This window comes from Ylistrum balloti, unplaced genomic scaffold (genome assembly GCF_031769215.1).
Source record: "Ylistrum balloti isolate Yb309-2 unplaced genomic scaffold, AGI_CSIRO_Ybal_v1 Utg369822, whole genome shotgun sequence".
NCBI classification, from domain to species: Eukaryota; Metazoa; Mollusca; class Bivalvia; order Pectinida; family Pectinidae; genus Ylistrum; species Ylistrum balloti.
Genome location: NW_026781989.1, coordinates 344,940 through 371,366, shown reverse-complemented (window position 1 = coordinate 371,366; position 26,427 = coordinate 344,940). Strand labels below are relative to the sequence as shown.

The window sequence follows — 26,427 nt, the reverse complement described above, 5'->3', positions numbered from 1 at the left end:
AAATTGCTTGGCTACTACAAAAGTGTGTAGCATGTCACATGCAGAAGGCAAACTTGCCATCCAGAAAACAATCACCATTAGTCCCTCCTCTTATGAAAGTAGTACGCAACACAAAGCAAATCAATGAAACAAAACTGTTCTAACTACCAAGTTACACGCTGATAGCCAAGCAGAAGAAAACAGGAATGAAAACATGTAATGTTAAAAATTTCAATTGAGAATAATATTGAGGAGATTTTTAAATTAGTAGTTTCCATAGGAATTTCTCACAAGTAACAAGCTTAAAGTTTCATTAAAAGTAAGATTTTTCAACATTTGACAAGAACTTATTGTTTATATATATCTGTATATATTTATATATTAAATAAAGCATGCAATATCTGCTTGTAATCAAGGTGTATTTATGTAGTGGAGGTGATTTTTTTCCATTCATATATCATTTTTTTTCTTCTTTTTTTTTTCTCAGAAAATTTCTTCTTGGCAAATCAAAGTCTCTTTGTTCCTGTTTCTGCCAGCCAAAACGGCCATCATATATGTGACTTTTCTACACACATCTCAGTAAATTAGATATTTACACAAAGGGCGTATGTCTCTGTTTGCACAAGTTTGCTGGTATGTAGTGTTCTCTGGCAGTGTGCCCTCCTATGAAGTGTCCAGGCCTGCTGGTCATAAGAAGGCAGTGTTACGTTCCTCCATTATATGCGTAGTCTGCTTTGTTGTGCATGATCAGTTTATCATCAACAAAGTAGAAACTGTCTGATCTGGTGTCGAATGGATGATCAATCATTTCTTCAACTGTAAATAAAGTTAAGAAAACTTAAACATACTTTCCAATGACTTCTCTGAGGACAAGGTAAAGACTAGCTTTTCTAATATTTGTTTGCATTTTTGTTTTCGCCAGAAAACCAATCTCTACATTTTCAAACTTGTGCTACTCAGGGTTTTCCATAAGAGCCGGTCGCCGGCTAATTTGACCGGCTACTTTGATCATTTGGCCGCCAATCCACCAATCCAGTTCCATAATAATGTTCCGTACACGACTACACGTACACGGCAGGCCAGCCTCCTACTTTCACTACACAGCCTACTACTAACAAAATTATGGAAAACCCTGGCTACTAAAAATATAAGGTAAGACTGATCTATTAATCACATTTCACACACGGAAATTATTTTTAAGTTTCTAAATCTAGTGTTTATTCATAACGTGCATTTACATATACAATTGTGTTTCATTTTTAGCCTAACTTGAAATATAACACTATGGTATGTTTTATTCCTGCTAAAATGAAGCCAATTATTAAGATAGATGTTTTTCAGTAGGCATATATTCAGAAGCAATCGTAAGTTCAACATAAAGTGTTCAAAATACTTCCCACTGAACTCATCTTTTCCAGCTTGCACTTATATTAACTAAGCTTATATTAACCATATATTCTGTAAATCTGAATCTCTAACACGTTTTGTTTTTTAAAAGTCACAACAAATCAAACTTAAAACATCAAGTCTCTAGATTCGGAATTGCTGAACAGATTGAGAACAGCCTCCTCATAAGAAAGTTAGTAAAATCTAAAGTTATTATGAATTATGATCATGCCATTACCATGGTGATGCTTAAACTAGTCAATGTCATTCACGGTGTTATGAATATCATTTTAATATTGGGTATAAAGTGGCATTTATATGTAATTACAACGGTAACATAAATCCAGCCATTTTGTTATCTCTTGGATATTTTTTGTACAAACCAGTGACTATTAATAGATGGCCGGTGTCATTAGGAAGTGAAATTACCTCAAAAATGGAAATAAAAATCTGGAAAATTTGCTCATCAACAAACTTATAAAACACAAAGCTATTTCACAAGATGAGTTCTATTATGAAAAGATTTCTTCCCTAAATATTCATTACAGGTGAAAGCATTTACAGTCTACAACAAGCATAACATAGTATAGTTTAAATAACTACTGACTGATGATCTCGGAGAACAACTTACTTTCGTCTGGAGATAAGTATGGAAATTCATATATATGTTCCACTGTATTCCTACTTTGAGGGATGCAGAAGCCAAATTCAAAGTCAAAGCTTTTCAACATTTTTTCTTTGAAGTAATGTCTCTCAATCATGCGGAATTTGTTCACAGGCTTATCTCCAACTACAAACTCCACCCTAAAAAAATTCAAATAGTATAGGATGACAAATAATGAAATTATGGACACCCAGTAAAAATTTACTAAATCTTAAAACTTAATACAAGCAATGAAAAATTTATTACATAAATCTGCTTATAATTCTGTTTTCATTCTGTCAAATGCATCGTTTTGAAATTATGAATATATTATTTTTCAATATTAAAAGCAACATTAAAATTATTATGAAGAAATTCTACAATCCTTAAGGCTATGGAGTATAAAATATGACATTATGTACATGTCCTCTACCAAATAGAGATTGCAGTTTGGTTGTTTTCAAGCTTTTAGTTATCCAATGATCAGTGACAAGTGAAATCATGATGTCTTTCTTTTAAACCAATTCTGGCCACAGTTTAGAAAGGATGTTAAATTAAACAAAGCATATGTATCTCTGATTTACATTTATAAGTGAAAATTCTTCTTTACTTCCTCCAACCCAAAATACAGATTGTCCCAAATAGATACAGTAATTGTACAGGTTAATGTTCCTGATATTTAACAGTTTTATACAATAATTATGGTGAGTTTTATCTGAGAATAGGTTCTCCAAATTTGGCAGAAATAGTTCCCAGCAATTGTATTGACAAAAATTTACCATTTTGATGTCCCCCTTTTAACAAACTCAATGAGAATAAGGACAGAAGTCTATCTGAAGATATTCTCACATCAGATTATCAATGTTACTGCCCATTTCACATTACCATTTTCAACGGTGAGGACTGTCTATTTGTCCTGAGTAGTTAAATGTATACTTGTATCTATCTATTTCTATCGTAAAAGTGTGATGTCATTCATGCATGCTTATCACTGTACGAATTATAAAATATGACCAACAGGGTTTCCTTTGAAACTCTCTATTCCAAAGTACAACAAAGTTAAACAATGAATTTCAATATGGCTAACATTTCTAATATTTAAATTATCACAGTAAAATATTTTTTAAAGATGAAATCGTACCATTATACTGAAGAATTTATTTTTTAGAACGTAATGATACATTTGATCATGTACTTGATTTTCTTGAATGAAATTATGAACGAGAACAATGGCAATCGCATTGGTATGTCACATAACAGTTTATCTTAAAGACTGATTTTACAATTTTGATGTTTTAATACAAGAATACATACGTAGCACCAACGGTTTTCAATTTAAGGAACTGTGGTGTGAACTGATATCGTACAAATCTTCCTGCATTAGGGTCGATTTCCTCTGGATCCATGTCGTCATCATCATCTGATTAAACAGTAAGGTAAACATACTAGGTAATTTAAAAACACATACTATCACAAACAACCACATACATGTATAAAACAGACAACCTCACAACCCAGCATCAAATAAGTCAGTAGCCTTTGCACTCTTGGAAAAAAAAAAAAAAAAAAAAAGAAAAATCAAGAACACTTGATTATCTTTGTGTTAATATTGTATGTAATAACCCAGGTAAGTGAATATATTGGTAGCAGTACACAGTTTCTTGGTGTGGCCATGGGTGATTTTTTTTTTGTTCATTAGATTACCCCATTATAATGGTTTTAATTAAAATCGAAAAAAATAAATCCTTGTTAAATTTGGTCTTGTCATGTAAAAGTGGACAATGTGGGGTTTCATTTTTTTCAGAATAATATTTTAGCTTTGTGTTGGAGATTACTATTTGGCCAGTCTCGAATCTGTTTCTACGCACCAAAAAACCAGAAAGTGAAATTTTCATAGTGTTTGCATGTGGTCATGTTATGAAGGATTTCTGTGTTGGCATTTGCTGAAATGTAAGTACTTTGTTACCATGACAGTGTTGTTGATTTTAAGATAGGTGTTTAGAAATAAATTTCTTCTGGAAAGTTGTAGTGTTAGGTTGGAATTAGCAGTATTTTTGTATTTTTAGCATTTTTTCAGTAGGTAACCATGACAATCACATGTCAGAAATCAGAGGAAAATTTTGATTTACACAAATTTTATCTCTCTACTATTAATGCAACTGTAAATATATATACATATAATGATGTATTTTCTATAACCAATCTGCTATACCTGTATATCTAAAACATGACCAATAATTTCAGGAAAAATGCAAATTAACTGTTTCCTGCTACCTATTGCCTTGCTCCATTGATAACTTTTATATCATCATTAATGGGCAGTCCATTTGGCCTAGCAAATTATTAACAATACAGTTCTCAGATACATGAAAAACCACATATGCTTGTGTGGTTTCAGATCAATATAGTGTATTCACCAGGAAGAGTGAGGTATTACACAAAGCAAAGATGAACAATGCATCACAATACCATATTGAGACACCTGTATCATTGGCTCAGATCAATATCTCCAACAATATCAATTATTACACCTACATATCCGCAAATTAAGACCCGTGTCATCAGTGCCATCAACATGCTTTACAGATGCTGTTATTTTGATTGGCAGGCTTTTAGTAATTCTTGGTACTGAATATGGCTTTAATAAGAATGATGTACTGTGTGTACACAGTGGTCCAGGATTTATGACAACATACGTATACATGTATACAGACGTATACAACAGAGGAAACAGTATTTTATTACCGAGAAGGAGCTTGAGGTGCTGTATAAATATCTGACACCATTCTATCGTAATATTGGACTGTCAATGTTAGAAAGTGATGAAAAAAGATATATTGGATCATATTAATGTTAAAAAAAGTATGATTTTAGTAGTGTTGTCTTTTAAATGCAAACCTGTTGGGGGAGGTTTTGCCACTTCAAACAATACAGCTCCAGATTCCATGTCACGCAGCTTGAAACGTGTGAAGTCAATGCCATATATGTTAGCATCTGGAGTGCACAAGTACTCTGAAAAGGATGAAAATCATAATGACTTTTATAACTGATTTCATTCATTATAATTAGAAAGTCAGTATTCATCTATGTACTTAACAGTACAAATAATAATATTTCTAAAAAAATCCTGTCAAAACTTGATAACATCAGAAGCAAAATATTCTTTACCAGTTAATCATATGTACTGTATTTGACAGGTTAGTAAAGATAATGAACCTTTATTAATTTTCATTCTTTAACAAAACCATCGATCAATACACACATCTGTACAGCTTTTATTACAACTTAAATACAACACCAAGTGATGAAGGGAACAAACATTGTTTTGTCTGTTGGAGGGAAACCCAACTGCAGAACTAATGTGCAATCCAAGCAGACATTGGTAGGGAAACAATTAATTCAAAAGAAATCATTCTCATCAGTGTGTTTTGAATCCATGTTCCAAGGAAAAAAGGTCTAAAACTCATGCTTGATTAGATTCTTCACGAATCAGTGAACACGCCTACTGAGGCATCCTATACACCACATATAGGTATATATCATATATAACATTATATATTTATATATATATTTATTTCTACTAGTATGTCTGATACCTAGAGTTAACAGAAGCAGAAGCTGATCATTTCATGTTGTGGCAATATTATGTATCCAGGGCTAAGCCCACCCACTAATAGCAAGTAGAATTATGAACAAGTAACATTTCATTGTCCTGAAATAAACCCCTTTACTGTTTTTAATAAGAAGTGGTAATTGTGTTGGTCCCCAGGATATCAATCACAATAAATGGCTGCACTGTACCATATACTTGTTTGTTGGAGGAGGGGTTACTGAAGAGTACTGGTCTGCTAAGGAAGATTGAATAGTGTGATGTGACTGGTGTATTTTGGTGAGGAATACTGGTTTGGGGAGGAATTTGAAACTGATATGTATGGATTAATGAGGGGGATGAGTACAGGTGTGGTGTAATGGAGGTGAGGGTACAGGTGTGGTGTAATGGAGTTGAGGAGTACAGGTGTGGTGTAATGGGGGTGAGGAGTACAGGTGTGGTGTATTGGAGGTGAGGAGTACAGGTGTGGTGAAATGGGATTGAGGAGTACAGGTGTGGTGTCATGGAGGTGAGGAGTACAGGTGTGGTGTAACGAAGTAAAGAGTACATGTGTGGTGTATTAGAGGTGAGGAGTACAGGTGTGGTGTAATGGGAGTGAGGAGTACAGGTGTGGTGAAATGGGAGTGAGGAGTACAGGTGTGGTGTAACGAAGTAAAGAGTACATGTGTGGTGTATTAGAGGTGAGGAGTACAGGTGTGGTGTAATGGGAGTGAGGAGTACAGGTGTTTTGTAATGGGAATGAGGAGTACAGGTGTGGTGTAATGGGAATGAGGAGTACAGGTGTGGTGTAGTGGGAATGAGGAGTACAGGTGTGGTGTATTGGAGGTGAGGGTACAGGTGTGGTGTAATGGAGGTGAGAAGTACAGGTGTGGTGTATTGGAGGTGAGGAGTACAGGTGTGGTGTAGTGGCAGTGAGGAGTACAGGAGTGGTGTAATGAGAGTGAGGAGTACAGGTGTGGTGAAATGGGATTGAGGAGTACAGGTGTGGTGTATTGGAGGTGAGGGTACAGGTGTGGTGTAATGGAGGTGAGGAGTACAGGTGTGGTGTCATGGGGGTGAGGAGTACAGGTGTGGTATATTGGAGGCGAGGAGTACAGGTGTGGTGTAATAGGAGTGAGGAGTACAGGTGTGGTGTAACGAGGTAAAGAGTACATGTGTGGTGTATTAGAGGTGAGGAGTACAGGTGTGGTGTAATGGGAGTGAGGAGTACAGGTGTTTTGTAATTGAGGTGAGGAGTACAGGTGTGGTGTAATGGTGGTGAGGAGTACAGGTGTGGTGTAGTGGGAATGAGGAGTACAGGTGTGGTGTAATGGAGGTGAGGAGTACAGGTGTGGTGTAATGAGAGTGAGGAGTACAGGTGTGGTGTAACGAGGTAAAGAGTACATGTGTGGTGTATTAGAGGTGAGGAGTACAGGTGTGGTGTAATGGGAGTGAGGAGTACAGGTGTTTTGTAATTGAGGTGAGGAGTACAGGTGTGGTGTAATGGGGGTGAGGAGTACAGGTGTGGTGTCATGGGGGTGAGGAGTACAGGTGTGGTGTATTGGAGGTGAGGAGTACAGGTGTGGTGTAATGGAGGTGAGGAGTACAGGTGTGGTGTAATGGAGTGAGGAGTACAGGTGTGGTGTAACGAGGTGGGTGTGGTGTAGGAGTACAGGTGTGGTGTATTGGAAGGTGTTTTGTAGGGTGAGTACAGGTGTGGTGTAATGGAGGTGAGGAGTACAGGTGTTTTGTAATGGGAGTACAGGTGAGGAGGTGAGGAGTACAGGTGTGGTGTATTGGAGGTGAGGAGTACAGGTGTGGTGTAATGGGAGTGAGGAGTACAGGTGTGGTGAAATGGGAGTGAGGAGTACAGGTGTGGTGTATTGGGAGTGAGGAGTACAGGTGTGGTGTAATGGAGGTGAGGAGTACAGGTGTGGTGTAATGGGAGTGAGGCTTACAGGTGTGGTGAAATGGGAGAGAGGAGTACAGCTGTGGTGTAGTGGGAGTGAGGAGTACAGGTGTGGTGTAATGGGAGTGAGGCTTACAGGTGTGGTGAAATGGGAGAGAGGAGTACAGGTGTGGTGTAGTGGGAGTGAGGAGTACAGGTGTGGTGTAATGGAGGTGAGGAGTACAGGTGTGGTGTAATGGGAGTGAGGAGTACAGGTGTGGTGTAATGGGAGTGAGGAGTACAGGTGTGGTGTAATGGGAGTGAGGAGTAGAGGTGTGGTGTAATGGGAGTGAGGAGTACAGGTGTGGTGTAATGGGAGTGAGGAGTACAGGTGTGGTGTAATGAGAGTGAATAGTACAGGTGTGGTGTAATGGGAGTGAAAAGTACAGGTGTGGTGTAATAGGAGTGAGGAGTACAGGTGTGGTGTAATGGAGGTGAGCAGTACAGGTCTGAGGACTGAAGGGTGATAATACTGATATGTGTACTGTATTTGGATGAGGAGTACAGGTGTGGGGAATATTGAAGAGTGATTACATGGTACACTGATATGTGTGGTGTATTGGGATAAGTTGCACAGGGCTGTCGGGGATGGAAGGGTGATATATGTGGTGTATTTGGGTGAGGAATACAGGTTTGGGGACTAGAGGATGACGTGTGGTGTACTGGGGACGAAGAGTACTGGTCTGTGGAGGATTGAAGGATAAAATCACATATATATGTGTCTGTTTTGTATTTGGGATGAGGAGTACTGAAGGTGATAAAATTATGTGTAGTGATATGTATGGCATACCGTATTTATTCCAATAAACGCCCAGGGGGCGTGAAATTTTTTTTAGACAGGGGGCGATTAATAGAACACAAAATTTCATAATTTGTTGGTCGTGACATGCCATGGCTGCCACTTAAAAACATTGTTTAACAAACTAACGAATTACTCAGCAAAGAATGCATTTAAAAATTGCAGTAATTCCAACATCGTTGTAGCTTTAAACACTGTTGTCAATTGCATTCTGATAACCTGAATTCTTGTATGAAATGACACAATGTCAATCGTGTCAGCTTCAGTCAAAAACGTACAATGTTCATCATCGCTTGTAGGCCTAGTTTGCATAACAAAATAAAAAAACAGCGGTATATAAGCCAGTCTGTTTCTTAATAAATCCCACATACCTGATAACAATGTCTGGGACAAAACGAAATTACAACACTGCTTTCAAGCTTAAAGTAATCGCCTTCGCAGAGAAGAAGGGTAAACATGCCGCCGCGAAAGTGTTTCGTGTTGACAGAAAACGAGTGCGGGACTGGTGTCAAAACAAAGAAAAATTAAAAAATCTTTCTAAAACATCTAAACGCTGTAAAGGAGGTGGGAGGCATGTCAGATATGAAGATATTGACAAAAATCTGATGAGATGGCTACAGGACAGATGGGAGGCCGGAATACGAGTGACTAGGAAAGCATTGCGGTTTGAGGCCCTGCGTATGCATAAGGCAAATGGTAGTCAATCGTTCAAAGCCTCATATGGCTGGTTTTCTAAATTCAAAAAGAGACATAACATTTCGTTCAGGCGATCTACGCATGTGGCACAACATGGAGTTTCATTAATTGATGATTGTATTGACAGTTTTTTTAATTTCGTGTTAAGAATGCGTCGGCTACGAGAATACCCCGATAGCCATATCGCTAACATGGACGAAACCCCGGTGTGGTTTGACATGCCAGGAAAATCAACATTGGCAATAAAGGGGGAAAAGGAGGTCAGAGTTTACAGTACTGGCCACGAAAAACAAAAAATAACGATGACACTGGCAGCATACGCCGATGGGACTAAAATCGTCCCCCTTGTGCACATGCCAGGCGTTCGTCCCCTCCCGAAAGATGACATACCAAGTGGTATTGTGGTATACATGTGCGGGGCCAGACAAAAATCCTGGGCAAACGTGGAAAGTATAAAATTTTGGTTAAAAAACTCTGGGGTGTGAATAATACAGCTAGGCAGTTATTAGTATGGGACGCTTTCTGTGGTCATCTTACTGAAGATGTAAAAAAACTGGTTCGTCAAAAATATAATTCAGACATCTGTGTTATACCCAGAGGATGTACATGTATGCTACAGCCAGCCGATGTGTCGTGGAATAAACCCTTCAAACAAAAACTTGGAGAGTTGTATGAGGAATGGTGCTTCAGTGGCCCCATTGAGAAAACCAAAGCAGGGAATCGTAAAGCCCCATCTAAAGCTGTAATGTTGTCTTCGGTCAAGATAGCATGGGATAGCATTAGCCCGGACACAATCAGAAGATTGTTCAAAAAATGTGGTATCACAAATTCGCTAGACGGTAGCGAGGATCATATTTTCCAGTATGATTCTGACGATGAGGAATTTCAGGGGTTTAGTGAAAAGGATGTCCAAGCTGCAGATGACGTTTTGCAAAATTTAATGGGTGATGTGAACGCGCCTTCTATTACACAAATAGAACTGAGTGAAAGCGAGACTGGCGAAAGTGAAAGTGAAAGTGAAGACAGTAGCTTGTACGGCAGTCCCGGCCGTTAGGCCTGCAGTATATTGAAATGAACCGTGGATTAAATTGATATTACTTCTGTACATGTCGTGACAGTGTAATTTTCTTGTGCCAGAATTCATTTGTTCATGTTCATGGATACCAGGAATTTAAAATTTATTAAAAGGTAAGCTTTGTAACCCGACTCCAGAGTTGTTGAAATTTACTGAGAAAACAGGTGGGGGGGGCATTTATTAGAGACGGGGCGTTTATTGGAATAAATACTGTATATACATATTGGGGACAAAGAGTATTGGGTAAGAAGGTATTGAGGATCCTGGTCTGTGAAGGAGTGACGAGTAATATGAATATGTAATGGGGGTTAGGGGTATAGGTCTGAGGAGGACTGAAGGGCAATATGTGTGGTGTATTGGGGGCAAGAAGTACTAGACTTAGGAGAATAGGAAGGTGTTTTCATTAGGGTATTTGGGGAATGTGAACTGCTCTTAGGAGGATTGCAGGGTGAGAGGTTGAAGGTGATATTTGTGGTGTATTGTGGTTGAAGAGAATAGATCAATGTAAGACCAAAGGGTAACATGTGTGGTGTATTGGGGGTGAGGACTGAGTACTTGCAAGAGGAGTGTTGAGGCTTTAATTATATCTGTAGTGTATTGGAGTGAGGAATACTGGAATACTTGAATATTGACCATAACTGCTTCATAATTTCTGATGGTGACATAAAAACTTGAAAAATTAGTCTTTTCCATACATTCATGATTAATGAACATTGCATCCTTAATATTAGCATTCTGGATAGTTGTTTACCTTTTGTATCTTACAGAAACTGATATATGGTGGACAGATAGATTACAAGAAGTATATGATTATCAACTGCAATTCGTAAAATAAGCAAAAACATAGTTAGTTTTCTAGCTACTGTCAGCAAAGGACCATTCATGCTATTTGACATTTCTTACAATTTTAAACCAGCTCCAGTACTCAGGTACTATAGCACTGACAAATCTGGATAAATAACAAGATTTTGCTTATACTGTTGAATCAGACTATACCTATATATAGCAAATGTAAATATGCAGGTGGGATCCAGTCACATTTCTTTCATGCATATCAAAAGAAAAATGATGACAAATTATGGAAGTCAGTGAAATTTTTGGCATATTTGCGAAGTTTTAGGCAAATTTTTAGAATTTCAACACTACATATTTTCAGTATCATGTACACACACCAATATGGCCTTATTCATTCACTGTGTCATCTGCAGATAAGCATCCTATTGATGCAGGTTCAGGCCACAGGTGTGCTTTTAGCATGACGTTTCAGTGCAAAAATGTGTAACCTGCAATGAATGTAAAATTTGAGGTGGAAGAAAATGAAATAATTGGTGTTTTAATCTAGATTAAGGAAATTTCATGTTTCACTATTGGAACACGTGGAAAAAGGGATGCAAGTACCGAAATTTGCAACGACGAAATTCAACCAACTCCACAGAAATAGTGTCTTATGACAAAAAAAAAATAGTGTTACCAACTCGCTAGATACGTCGTCCATTTTTATGTACACACCATGATCGCGACCAGGTATAGCTCAGTTGTATAGAATTGCCCTATATACGTATAGTCAGGTTTGACTATATTGCCAGATTTCCCAAGATTTGTCGGTGCTCCAGTACTTGTTACATCCAACTGGGGTATATTTTTGGTTACAGACAGACAAACGGTCATATAAATGCTAACAACTCACTTTCTGATATTTTTTGTAAACGCAAAACTTCATCGGGTGAAATGTCTTTTTTCTTTAGTAATTCATCTTCCGTGATTGGTTCTAGCGTCGCTTTATCTTTGGCTTTCGCTGCCCTGGACAAAAATCCACCTCCCTTCTTTTTACCTGTAGCTTGACTCATTATTTATACAGTTTAAAAATATCCTCGGTATCAAAAATAGTGACAGTCTGTGATAGACTGGCCCCCTTGATAAGCACAAATAAACAAAGCCTTTGTTCCGGGGGGACAGGTAAATCCGACTGAACAATGACAGGCGTCGTTGTCTTCCGAGCTTGAGAAGATGGCGGCGGTGGCAACGGGAATCCTGGGAAGCACTAGTTAATTTCCGGTTAAAATAAAATCCGGTCCGATCTTCATTTCCAACTTTACAAGTCCAACCGGCATCTCCGCGGGAAGTCAAAATCGAAGTAACATCCTACAATACCAAATAGAGACAAGAATTACAAACTGGACATGAAAGAGGTAATTATGACGGGAACTAGGCAAGCTCGGACCATTCCGCCCTGTATCCGCCAACCTGTCTTCGTCTTCAAATACTTTCAGATTTAAGTCTACATCGTTGAGCTGAACTGTCAGACTTTTAACATTACAAAGTATTTGACATGATGATGGACAGGTAGGGGAAAATCGGGAAGTTGCGTAAATTACACTAACTGGCTTATTGTACGCCTATTGAGGTCGTGGATTTGTTACTAAAAATAGTTGAAATCGTTTAAACAATAACTTTTGCAAAAGTCACATAATTTTGTAACAGGTTAATAGTTTTACCTAAAGATGTTAACTGAAAGTGCTGGCCACTTAGAAGTTTCCTAAAATGTTTGTCTAGTAAAATTGTAACATAGGTAATATAGAAATCGTTTAAAAATATTGCATTTGTTTGATGATTCACTATAAAGGTTGTAAAGGTTAAGTTTAAAGTGATCTCGGCTTTTTAAAGTAACAGATCCATACACCAACTGGCATGCAATGGGCTAGTGTGCGTATTATATGCAAATTTGCAATTTTCCTTGTAGTACACAAATTAACTCACGAGCATGTTGACAAACAGCTTATAACCTCTTGACACTTGATATACCTATGACAGAGGTTTGGAGTCATGGATAGACCGACAGTTCAAGTGTATTTAAACCCAGAGACGTATATAATGTGATATATACGTCTCTGTTAAACCTTATGAAAGTGACATGCACTTGTATCATTGGATCTTGCAATCTCTTAGAGTTAGTTGTTACTTATCAGGGCTCTCACACCCCATTTTGGGATTGGGGCCAAGGGCCCAGGGCCCTTAAAATTGGGAAAAATAATGGCACTTTCCTAAGAATTGGGAAAACTTGGGGTCTAAATTGGGAAAAAAAGATACTATTTTGCATTGGGAATTCGGCCCCAAATCTGGCAGATAGAGAGCCCTGCTTATTGCGAAAATATTACACTAAGTTATGCTCATGCCTAGCCTCAACTTTATCATGAATGGTCTTGAACATCACATTTAGTCTGCTGTTGATTTTCCAAATCTCCAGGCTTTCTCAGCCAAGTTGATGTATGATCTTGTTGATGGTGCCTGTAGGCTTAGTAGTTGCTGCACCATTACAGAACGTGCTGCAATCTCTGGACACTTTCTATGGCCATGGCCTGTTGCACAGGGGTTTGATAACTACAAACAATATGATATATATACAAGATAGGTTGAACATGTTTCAGATATTACATCATTTATGACAAACCTGTGTGCCTGTTGGTTAATGTTGTGTCCATATGGTTATAGCACACTCTAGTGTAGGTTGTAAAATTGTTTTATATTTAGCTATTTCTTTCTAATGAACCCAAGTAACTTGTTGAATTTGGTACAGATGTTACTTAATGAGTGTTTAACTTTCAGTCTTGGCTGATGGTTATACCAATTAAAGTACATAATGCTATGTTCCTTTTCCAGTATGTGACCATAAAGTCAGAAATTTATAAGTGTTGTCTGTGACCTGTATCAGTGTGCTTTTGTCAGGTTTACAGGCCATTTACCACTCTGTTTCCAGCCAGCTGTACCTAGACATTACAAACCTTCAATCTGTACTACAGGGACTTTATATAGATCACAGACTTCCCATATCATCTCAAATCCAAGGGTTCTCCCAATATTTACATTATACACAAATGCTGATTCCCATATTTTTGCAATTTTCTTAACTACATATATGTACATTATTTGCCTGTCATTAGTTTGATAAATTGGAAAAAGAATTAAAAACCTGTTAAAAATGGCACTTATATTACTAGTGTAGACTACAGTTTTAGTACATGTATCAGGCTTAAACCAGGGCATTTTGCATGATTGAAGTTGAATTTTATTTTATATTTGTTTGATTAGTCCACAGTACTAATGTGTAAGGGTCTTGTTACCAGGAACTAACCAGCTGATAGTAGTCCTAATTCTTCTCACATTCTATCAACATTTTTATGTCAATTTGGAGTTCATAAACATAAACATAAGAAATCCAGCCCTACAATCATAGATAACTTATTTCCCTCATATTTCACATAGGAACCCAGTTCAAAAAGTTAATGAAATTCAGACCTATTTAAAAAAATATATAGTTGTAAGAGCATGAGAATAATTAGGATTAAACTGTTGTAGCTCTGATAAGATCACAAATTTGTTGCATGTTGAGAAGGAGGCTAGAGATTAAACTATTAATGTTATCACTATTTAGAAAATCCATGTCTGAACTCAAACAGATTTAGTTCTTGAGGGGGTTTGATAAAACTTCCCAGCCTTCTATTAAAGATGTAAAGTATCGTAATGTAACAGGTGAGATTGAGCCACAGGGTTAAGGTCAAGGTCACTGTTACCTGTTTTATTTTAAGAAAATCATTGTCAGCACTCTAGTGGCTTAATTCCTTGAGGGATTTGGATCAAAGTTAATAATTGAAAATTATAAACAACAACAGGTCAATACGTAGATATGGTGTTCTATTTTTCTATTGGAATATAGTTCTTACTGCTTCAGGAAAAGAATGTTTTATAAATGGGAAGGGAGGTAACTATGTTCAGTATAAACCACACACAATCTCCTTTTACAGCTTTGTACCATAAACATTTACCATGTTGGACTATTAGCCCAAAGATATTAATATTTGCATATTAATCTTGTATACCGATATTTTAGCAAGACCGCAGTCTAGCAGCTCGTAAACAGTACCACACATCAGTGTTTGCACAATGTTTTTCCCCATGTGGAAAGTTCCTGGCTGCAGCAAATAATCATGGATACATCGCAATTTTCAGGTGAGTTTGGCAACTGAGATTTAAATGATTATTGACATCAAAATATGTATTACAGCTGAAAACTTCAATATTTTGCCTTGGTTTAATATGTCATGGTTAAATGTATCCAGTTTTTCTAAAAACATAAATGCTAATATACATGCTACTGAAAATTTAACAGTAATACATGTATGTATTAATAGTGTCAAAAGTATTAGATCTAGAACGCCCTTTATCTTCCATATCAAATTATCACCATCACTTTGACTACTTAATCAACACTGTTAATTTTAGTTTGATGTGACTTCATTATAGAATTGATGTTCTTGTATTTAAGTCTGACCACAGCTCTATCACCTGACGGCACAGAAGCACTTTGGAAGCCAGTCTACTCATACAAAGGTAAGCATCTATTCCAACACAGATGACTGACGGAAACGATTTGTGACATCAGTCCTTAATGAAAATATCATCACAGATGACTTCATCTGTATAATCTGTATGTTATCAAAGTGAATGCAGTGATTGGAAAATATGTCAATTAAAAAAAATCATCTTGACCATGGAAGCTTGATATCAAAATGATATCGTCAGAGAAAAATTTCTGATGCCCATACTTTGTCATATTCTGTAAGTGTTTCCCCAGATTTGTTATTTGATTAAGGTAGGTCAATAGGTCAAAAGTTACTTTGAATTATTTAACCTATAGAACAATGTTTTTTTACCATAGTATTAGAGCACAGTCAGTTTATTTCACATGTCAAAACCTTATGAATACCATGACAGCTGAAGTCATGCTGTTCATGATGTTTTGTAGGCCAGCTGATCATTTTATTGCAAAACCTTCCTTTGAGACGCAGTAGTTTTACATTAATGAATTATTATACCACTTGATGCATTTGCTCGAAATTTTTACGGTACCTCTGACGAAATGTAAGTAGAAATGGAGAGAAAATATCAAACTTATATTCATCCTCGGTACTCCAGGGGTCATGCTCATTATCACTCTCTGCACTTCCGGAACATTTTATGGAAAAATTGAAGGGTTCCATGTGCAAAACCTAGTTAATGAGACAAAAAGACTAGTTTGATCCTTTGATGTACATCAAATGAAACTTTGAGGTCGTCTAACGGTATATTGTAATGGCTTTTGGTGTTGCTCCTTTGTAATCATCAAAAGAGTGTGTCATTCAGTGGTTGGTCAGTTTTTTCTCCTGAAACCCACTCTAGACCAATCAAATTTCTTCCCTTGTGCTTTCAATTTTGCCAGGAAATTTTCTAGGGGTGTAAAGAGTATAAGTAATTGTAACCCCTGGAATACCAAGGATGACTTACATTAAATTGATATAAGTTATGTTATAGTGGTATGTGCCTACCAGTGAATTCCTCTATTTCTTGGCTTACTACTGTTTAAAGCATTAACATATTGAGAGTAGTTGATAAATGGATGTCTTTTTTTCCTACAGCTTCAGAGGATGGATCAATATTTTGTCTAGCTTCATCAGATATCTTCTTAATCAGGTATTATTACAAACAATCCTTATAATAAACTCCAGGTGTTGTTACATTATAGACATTCCATTCTACTACAAGATACACTACAGCATACCAATTACATCCCATTATGTATCAACGCACTGAAACAGAACCCTTTTTAAATCCCAGGAATTTTATTCAGAAGGTCTACTAGTTAATTTATGATATATATGATATTATGTAGCAATTAAAAAGCAAATATATACGCTAGGTTGTATATAACACCACTCAAATGATTTCTTATTTGTATGAAAAGTTTCTTCAAAACAATGGTTTCCACAATGTATACACTGATGTTTACTGTTAAAATTTGTTTATACACTAATGCACAACAAAATTGTTTTGATGTTTTTTTTCAGTGGCGGAAATGGTCCCATTTGTGCATGGAAGTGGACGGATATATTGAATAAGGTAGTGTACTTTTACAAACAATACAGAACAGAAGTACAGAATTTTTTTTTTATCTATAATTGCATTTCATTCTTTTGTCAACATGGGAAACACATCAAACAGGAAGTTCATGTTTAGCCAGTGATTTTTCACCTTTTTGACTGAATGTGGATTGTCTTAATAGATGAATCTTTATTTTCCTCTTAGAATTGGTTTTCAGCTTGATAATAGGAGAGATCAGACATTCAAAGACAAGGTTAACACAATATGATGTATACATTTATAAAATGTTAATATCCCCAAAATATGCATATGGGTGTGTCAACTGTTAATGTTTATACCTGTTTTCTTATATTCTATTTCAAATAATTGAAGTTTTGATACATGTTTTTAAGAAAAAATTTTTTAAAATTTGGATGATGTTTATAGCCGTTAATGATATATAAGCATCATAGGATTCTTTATTTAAATATCTATGATTTACGCGCATTACCTGTGATGTGTATGAATATCTGGTACTTTATATGTCACCTGTTGTGTTGTTTGATTCAAACCCGTGTATTTGTTGCAGTCTCCAAAGGTTATCTGGTCGTGGGGTATTCCTAAGAAGTAAGTCAAATAGTTCTAACAGTGATTAAGTTCTCTTATAAACAATCAGTAAAGCTTTTTCTGACTTCTTTTGTTTCAACTTCACATAAGTAACTGTAACTGTAGAAACTATTAAAACCTGTTTAACTTTATCTCACCAATGAGCTTGTTCTGTGACTTAACACCTGTCGTCGATCAGCATAATTTTCTTAATAACCACAGACCCAGAGTTCTTATGAGTTATGAATCAAATTCATTCAAATTAAGGACATCCCTTTTATGAAGTGAAGTGTGATAAAATCTCTGAATTTTTCACCTTCAGTAATTTTAATGAGGAGGTACAATTACAGAAATGTTTGTGATATTTTTCAGAGGACCTTTCTATCAAACAGAGGTCAACACCATAGTGATTGACAAACAGGTAAATTAGGCACTCATTTATAATGCGTTGTAGCAAATAAATTATTTTACAAATTTGTTGAAAACATGGATTAGAGTGAATAACCCATCAGTGCCAGGTGCTACACATTGTAGTGTATTGCAATGGAACACTATTCAGAATTTTATTATGTTGATATTTAAACACCTGTGACAAATTTTGAAGGGACATATTATGGTATAACTGTATTCCAAAGAGTTATGTCCCTTTTTTATAATGTTAATCTTGTCCACAGATCTCTGTTTTCAAGCGATTTCTTCCTTCAAATTCAAGAGGCTCAATCACCTTTACTTGGAGTGATTTTCTACACAGCAATATGATTTAGCACTTGTTGTTGGTGTTTGTTTTTTTTTAATTAATGGCATTATTATTTTACTGTTATGGGAAAAGCTATTTTTAAATAGTTTTATCTTTTCCAAGTATCTCCTCATTCAGTCTTTTCGAAACTTGGTTGGCTTGAAAACCACAGCTGGAGATTGTGTTCTTTTAACAGCATTTTGATCAAATATATTTCAGAGTTATTGTCCTTTGTTCTTTTCTGCATTCAAATGTTGTCTGAGGTTTTTTTTCAGTTTTCCATACATCTCTTTAAAACTGTTTATTTAATTCATCATTGAAACAAACACCACATTTTTCCCTCTTAAAGTTTATCTCATTATTACAATTTTCATAGTTTATAGTAATTGGATGGGCATGAATTTTCTCTTCATAGGTTTATAAACAATGAATTAAAGGATGATGTGGACATTGTTGGGTAATTACACACTTAAATGAATGAAATATTTTAGATTGGGCACATTATTGACCATTATCAAGTCACTTAAATCAGAAAACAGGCTGATCAGAAGTGCTAAAATTGAAATCATAGTCAAATTAACTTAGATTGGACTGATCAACGACATATTTGATGCTGTAGAAAATACTGTTTTTTTCTATTGTTAAGAAAAATTTATTCAATGCCAAAAAGTTGTATTTATGGAAAGCATTGTCAACACTATCATTCAGTCCTTTTAAATAGAGAATAAAATACCTTGTGAAAGGGGAAAAAAACTACAGTATGTGGATGTTTTGCATTGTTAACAGGAAACACAATGTCGACTTTATGCAGGCTGTGGAGACAACAATGTGTATGTATGGGACCTGGAGACAGGAGAACAATTGGTATGTAAGGTCTAGATCATGTATTATTTGTTAAAAAGCCCTGTGTGCCTTACATTGTTAGCTACAACTCCATCCTAATGGAAAATTTGTATTCCTGTGATATCTTTGTATACAAAAAGTACTGGAACCATAATTCTGATGATAAATAGACATTAGCTAAAAACTAGCTCACTGGGATCTATAAGGTACACATTTTGATGTACCGTGTCATTGTGGGTCAACGGGTTGCTATAGCGACATCGGTTTTCTATGTTACCATAATCTATAAACATAAAATCAGAACTGTTTTTATTGTAATTGGATGATTGTTAACTATTTTGAAAAAACTATTTGATAAAGGTTTTGGTAAGAGGCATTTCAAACCATTATCGTATATATTTGGTAAATTCATTTGAGTTGAATGTCCAATTTTTAGAAAATTTCATTCCACATGAATGATTGAAAAGTAAATTTTTCTAAGTCAAGGTCTTTCTTTAACCATTTAACATGATCAAAAGTTCACAGATGTTAAAAGTATCCAGGGACATAACAGTCTAAGGCTGATGTCATAAGCAATTTGTTAGTTTTTGTAGGGATCTTTCTTAACCACTTTGGATTTCCACATGATTACCATACATCTGTTTCTCTCTGTGCTCAATATAAGATAATTGCCTTCATCTCTTCCAAATAAAAAGTGAGTTTGTTTTTTTTTTGTCTCATTCCAGGTCAGTTTGTCTGGACATGATAATTACATTCACAGTGTGTCACTGAAAAACAAAGGTCAGATGTGTGCTACAGCTTCTGAGGATGGTACAGTGAAAATCTGGGGTAAGTACTTGAAAGATTTCATTGTAAAAATCTAGAAAAAGTTCTGAATGATGTCACAATGAAAATGTCTAATCAGTTCTGTGTGGTGAGCACAGTGAGAATCTGGAGTAAGTTAAGTTTAGATTACACAGTGATGATCTGGAGTAAGTTCAGTAAAGATTACACAGTGAAATCTGGAGTAAGTTAAGTAAAGATTACACAGTGAAATCTGGAGTAAGTTAAGTAAAGATTACACAGTGAAAATCTGGAGTAAGTTCAGTAAAGATTACACAGTGAGAATCTGGAGTAAGTTCAGTAAAGATTACACAGTGAGAATCTGGAGTAAGTTCAGTAAAGATTACACAGTGAAATCTGGAGTAAGTTCAGTAAAGATTACACAGTGAAATCTGGAGTAAGTTCAGTAAAGATTACACAGTGAAATCTGGAGTAAGTTCAGTAAAGATTACACAGTGAGAATCTGGAGTAAGTTAAGTTTAGATTACACTGAGAATCTGGAGTAAGTTCAGTAAAGATTACACAGTGAAAATCTGGAGTAAGTTCAGTAAAGATTACACAGTGAAATCTGGAGTAAGTTCAGTAAAGATTACACAGTGAAATCTGGAGTAAGTTCAGTAAAGATTACACAGTGAAATCTGGAGTAAGTTCAGTAAAGATTACACAGTGAAATCTGGAGTAAGTTCAGTAAAGATTACACAGTGAAATCTGGAGTAAGTTCAGTAAAGATTACACAGTGAAATCTGGAGTAAGTTCAGTAAAGATTACACAGTGAAATCTGGAGTAAGTTCAGTAAAGATTACACAGTGAAAAAATCATGATAATCCTATACAATATATCTTTTCGAAAGCAAGTCATTGTCCTAATAAAGGTTTTTTTCAATTTTCTTTCCAACTATCATGTCACTTATAATCATTTAAATGATGTAGAATACCTGTTAGTTCAACTAGTGTTGCTATTTATTTAACCACACTGATGTCAGATTAGTCAAATGTCTTGGTTATTTTTTAACATGTAAAGCATGATCAATACATGTATAAATCATGAGGTGTTGTCTATTCGACTTATGATAGAATTATGTTTTCATGCTTGGTTTCACCCCTTTAGATATGAGACACCCTTCTGCAGCAGAACATACACTTGAACCATACAAAAACCAGGTAAGTATTCACCTGTGTACCGCACATACATTAATGTATACTCTTTCTCTGAGCAGGATTTCTAGCAAAGAATAGTTTTAGAGAACAAAATGACCATACATTTTTACAGTGTATGAATTACACACTTGTACCATCCATTTGTAATCTGCTGGATTCAGAAGTTTTTATTCCAAATCAACCCAGTATATGGCTAGTAATTGATGATTGATACACCAAGATCTTCTGAAGTTTCACTTTCTTCATGTTATCCTGTATCCTTGTAATATACAGTGAAAATATTAATAAATTATCATTCTCGTTTTATGTCATAGGGCGGTGTCTGTCACCTGGCTTTAACTTTTTCCTTTAAACAATTTCTTTTCAATAACCAATGGACCAAATGTTTTGATATTTGGCTGGTATGTTCCTAGGATGAATCTCAACAAAGTCTGCGAATAGAATTGACTTTGACTTATGTTAAGGTCATGGGGTCAGATTTGTTAAAACCTTTAAATGACTTCTCTTCTTCTCATGAACTGAAAGGCCTAGATATATGATGCTTGGCTGGTATGTTCCTAGGATAAAGCCCAATGAAGTTTGTGAAAAGAAGTGACCTTGACTTCTTCTGAATAATCAAAAGACTAAGTAGCATGATGTTTGAGTGATAGGTTCCTAAGATGAAGACAGCAATATTTGGAAAAATAAACAACCTTGACCCTTATTTAAGGTCAAAAGGGTCAAATTTGTTGAAACCCTTGAATGACTTCTAACAGTTGATGAAAAAACATGATATTTGACTGATAGGTTTCTAGGATGAATCCCGACATGGTTTGCAAGAAGAAATTACCTTGACCCTTGTTCAATTCAATAATTCAAACATCTCCTGACTAACCAAAAGGCACAGAACCATGGTCTTTAGATGATAGGATTTGTTAATAAAGCCAACAAAGCTTGTGAAAAAGAAATGACCTTGACCCTTCCTCAATATCACAGGGGTCAAATTTGTGAAAACCTTTTAACAACTTCTTTTGACCAACCAAACGGCAAAGAAGCATGGTATTTGTTTGATAGGTTCCAAGGATCATGATTAACATTTGTGAAAAGAAACGACCTTGACCCTTGCTCAATATCACAGGGATCAGATTTTTTAAAAACCTGTAAACAACTTCTTTTGACCAACCAAACGGCAAAGAATCATGGTATTTTGCTGATTGGTTCCTAGGATAATGATTGATGTTTGCAAAAAGAAATGACCTTAACCTAATTGAAGGTCACAGGTATCAAGTTTGTTAAATGTTAGAGCCCACAAAATTTCAATGAAAAATTTCTGGCATTTACTTAAAATCCAGGTCATAACTGTCATTGTAAGTATTAGAAGCATTTTGTTGTTGAAATTGGTTAAAATTTATTGGATGTGCCCAACGATTCCGTTGCTGATGAACAAAGAATACCATGTGAGTGATGCAGGTCTATTGGGCCTCTTGTTTAGAAAAGAATCCAGAACTAAGATGTCTAGAAATCAGAATAAATAAGTTTTTATGAAATGTTGCATAAATTTTAATACTGAAGTATTCTCTATAAATATAGAAAAATATTTTCAGTTTGAAAAACCACCTCTAAAACAAAATATTTCTTTGTATATTAATTACATTCATTTCACATATGTATCAGATATGTGCTCGACCAGAGTTTGGAAAATGGTTGGGATGTGTAGCTATGGAAACTGGTGATGATTGGTTGGTGAGTTGATTGTTTTGAATATCTATGTGTTGATTTGTAGTCTTTATTGCTTTTGAAAATCTTCACATATTGAAATGTATCTTTGTTGTCCACAAGGATCCAGTGTGAAGGAGTGTTAAAAAGTTTGAAATGATAGTAGTTGTATGATTATTAATTTTTCTATCTAAAAAGGGAAAAACTATTTAAATTTTATAAAAAAGGAAAAATATTAACATATCATATTCAATTGATGAAATTCTGCTTGTAGTAATAATAAAAATGATATGAAAATGAAATTACGAGTAACATTGCAAAACATTAAATGTAAAATATCACAAACTAGGTTAATTTTTTTTTTATTTGAGAATATAGTATTAGACTCTCATATAGGCTGCATGTTTGCAGGTATGTGGAGGTGGTCCAAAGATGTCATTGTGGCACCTGAGATCACTGGAGGCCACCACAGTATTTGATACACCAGCTGTATGTCAGAAGACAGTCATGTTCTATGAGGATACAGTATGTATTGTAATCCTATCCATTTAATGATTGCCTAACAGAATGCATTTCATCCAAATCCTTTGTGAATAAATTGTTCTTTGAATTGTTAGTGGTATTTCAGGGGATTTCATTTGATTTTGAATGTAAAATCTGTGATATTGATTCCCTTGTATTCCAGATTATTTCCGCGGGAAGCGAGCCATATGTGAACCATTGGTACATTAATGGTGACCAAAAATCACGAATTCCTTGTACTCCTACAAATGTGTTCAGTGTTGTTGTCAACACAGCCCTAAACAGTCACAAGGTATGTACAACAAATTTGCTCTCTTGGTAGTCCTAGAAGATTGGAACTCATTTAACCCCAGTAGTTGTTTGGAATAAGAAATTAAGTCCCTTAGTATTCATACAAATTGGGAAACTTTCCATCCCCAGTGGTTTTTTATAATGAGAATTTTTTCTTCCTTGGGAGCCAGAAAGGAAGGAAAATTTACCACCTATAGTAGTCATAAAGGATGCAGAATTTTCAACATTAGTCTTTAAGAAAGAGATATTTACCTCCCTTTGTAGTCTGAAAGGCATTAAGGAGAGGAAATCTCTATCCTTTGGCAGTCATGGTAACAGAGAAATTGCCTTGGTGAAGTTAATGGAACTCACCTCCCTTCCATTCCTAATTATATAGAAAATGACAAATTAACTTGGCTTGGCCGTCATGCATGATGGTAAAATTACCTCCCTTTGTTGTCATAAATGATGACAAATTTGCATCCTTTGGTAAACATAGAGGAAGGGCAATTACCTCCCTTCTTATTTATAGAGGATGGAATACTTAGTTCCTTCGACAGTCATCAGTAATGGTAAATTGAAAGTATTTTAGAGGATGACAAATCTTCCTCCATTGGTAGTCATAGCAAATAGGAAATTTACCTAGCTTTGTAGTAATAGAGGAAGGAAATTTTTCCAACTCTGGAAGTGAGAGAGGATTGGAAATTTTCCATCCTCAGTAGTCAGTTAGGATTGCTAATTGAAAATCCTTTTGGATTGAGAAATTTCTCATCTCTTTGTTGTGATAAAATGTTTCCCACCTACCATCTAGGTCATCAAGTAATAGAAATTCACCACCCTCTAAAGTCATAAAGTAGCTGAATTTTCCATCAACACTAGTACATAGTAGTGAATCAGAAATTGTCCCATATGCAGAAATTATTGGAAATAATTAATATACAGGAATTGTATTGTGGAGAGTGTAAATAAGGGAAGTTATCATAACTTTTATTGAAAAATTAAATAAAAATATGGTCTCTTTCTCGACATTATGACATAATATAAATATATTGTTAAATAATGGTATTTTACATGGTAATATGTTGCAGGTGCTTTGTACTGCTGGAAACAGTCCGAAGATTGATGTCTGCACAAACTTTGGATACAAGGCATTCTCATTAACATTCAGCTGATCAAACACAAAATTAAATGAAATGAAAAAAAATATTGTCTCTGTTTAGTTTGTTGTGTGTATTGTTTAGTGCATGTTGTGAATTGAGATGTAACAGAATACAACCAAATATCAGATACACACTGTAGATTTAACCTCTGTTGTTAGGTCATCTGACCCAAAAGGTCAAGATCCTATTGCTTATGTGTATTGTCCTGTCGTGCACCGTTTGCCATCCGTAAACTTTTCCTCTAAAACACTATTAATGCTAAACGCCTAGACATTGTATTGTGACCAAATTTGAACTGAAACATCACTGAAGGTTGGGGAATATTCCTTAAATTCAGAAAGTTTATTTAACCCCTTGGGACCTGGGGGCAGGTGGGGATCTAGATGGGAAAGTTAGTCAATATGTTGCTTCAAAACACTATTCCTTCTTAATACCTTGGTAGATTTCAACCAAATTTGTCCTGAAGCATTATCAGGGACTGGCAATATCAAACAAGTATGATGTAATCCGGAGATTGTCCCGACCAAGTCTTATTTTAACGCTTTGTTCCAAAATCCAACATAACTCGTCTACAACAAATAGTCTGAACTTCTCATGTTTCATTCACACCAATGAGAAAAATATTTGAAATTTGTTTTTTTAAAGAAAAGAAAGAAATGATTTGTTGTTACTTTTCAGTCTGAACAAAACTTCAACATGGTAACCAGAGTAGTTATTATATAACATTATGGTGCTACTGTTGATCATGCACAGACCCTACCATTGATGAGTTTCATACTTTCAAGGAATGTTCAAAATTAGAATTCGTCAGATTTATCATACTACCATCAGCGAATTCTGTGGATTTGTCCATCCATTGGCCGTGAAGGGTCATGACCCTCTTGAATTCAAAACTTGTTTTACATTGATTATGTGAATGTTGTTAAGTTTTTCCAATAAACCTTCAACAAAAATCTGTTGAAGGAATAAGCTATTTCATTGTGTGTGTGAAAGACATTGAACATTATTTTGAAAACCCTGAATTCTTGCCTAGGTAAAATCAACATATAATCTCAAGACTTATTGTTTTACTCAATAAACATAGATTGTCATGGTCTTAGTGAAATATTTATTGAAAAAATATATATACCTATACTTTATGGAGTTATGACCTTTTACCGAAACTACTATTTACCCCCAAAAGTATTTCTTTGAAAATTTCGTTATTAAGTTATTATTATTGTAATTTTTGTTCTTATATTTAAAATGCCCAAAAAATTGATAGTTGAGGAGTCCTGATTTCACCTCGGCATCATAATTAGATATCATGAAATGTATTCAATACACTTAATACTAACGAGAAAGCACATTACTGGTTTATAGAGTGTAAGGTCATGGTACAGTCAATAACAACCGACGTGTGACCATTATGACGTCATTAGTAGTTTGTTGAAAGAAATGGCGAACGTTTACAGTCAAAATACATGTAGCTGATGTGTTGACCCATTGCATTGTTGGTGGTTTAAAATTCAGGTGTGTAATTTATATACGAAACTTGAAAAACTGTCTGTACGGGGACCATAAATACTGACTGAAGACAAACCTACATGAAGAATGACTGCAGACAATAG

The 26,427-nt window shown here is 35.5% G+C and overlaps 2 protein-coding genes across 2 annotated transcripts; one reads left to right on the top strand and one right to left on the bottom strand.

The window, feature by feature from the left end:
- Positions 1-587: 587 nt before the first annotated feature.
- LOC132545080 (protein unc-119 homolog B-like) lies at positions 588-11,998 on the bottom strand. Its single transcript, XM_060208749.1, has 5 exons — positions 11,803-11,998; positions 4,907-5,020; positions 3,323-3,428; positions 1,997-2,169; positions 588-795 (listed from the first exon to the last, which is right to left on the bottom strand). The coding sequence occupies exons 1-5, from the start codon at positions 11,960-11,962 to the stop codon at positions 683-685; spliced, it is 666 nt and encodes a 221-aa protein (XP_060064732.1). The 5' UTR covers positions 11,963-11,998; the 3' UTR covers positions 588-682.
- Positions 11,999-12,219: 221 nt separating this feature from the next.
- LOC132545074 (THO complex subunit 6 homolog) lies at positions 12,220-24,855 on the top strand. The gene is made up of 14 exons (XM_060208744.1): positions 12,220-12,304; positions 15,001-15,119; positions 15,436-15,500; positions 16,565-16,619; positions 16,994-17,045; positions 17,596-17,633; positions 17,985-18,033; positions 19,135-19,212; positions 19,917-20,019; positions 21,121-21,173; positions 22,824-22,892; positions 23,277-23,390; positions 23,551-23,679; positions 24,746-24,855. Exons 1-14 carry the CDS (start codon positions 12,296-12,298, stop codon positions 24,827-24,829), a joined length of 1,017 nt encoding a protein of 338 aa, XP_060064727.1. The 5' UTR covers positions 12,220-12,295; the 3' UTR covers positions 24,830-24,855.
- Positions 24,856-26,427: the final 1,572 nt, after the last annotated feature.

Bases quoted from the DNA above. Each gene is read 5' to 3' on its own strand.
- LOC132545080 (XM_060208749.1), bottom strand. From the start codon at position 11,962: ATGAGTCAAGCTACAGGTAAAAAGAAGGGAGGTGGATTTTTGTCCAGG. The intron at 2,170-3,322 runs GTATGTATTCTT...GAATTTTTTTAG, and splicing joins TTGAAAACCGTTGGTGCTAC to GGTGGAGTTTGTAGTTGGAG. The intron at 796-1,996 runs GTAAGTTGTTCT...CTTTATTTACAG, and splicing joins ATACTTATCTCCAGACGAAA to TTGAAGAAATGATTGATCAT.
- LOC132545074 (XM_060208744.1), top strand. The intron at 15,120-15,435 runs GTGAGTTTGGCA...CTTGTATTTAAG, and splicing joins GGATACATCGCAATTTTCAG to TCTGACCACAGCTCTATCAC. The intron at 22,893-23,276 runs GTGAGTTGATTG...GCATGTTTGCAG, and splicing joins AAACTGGTGATGATTGGTTG to GTATGTGGAGGTGGTCCAAA.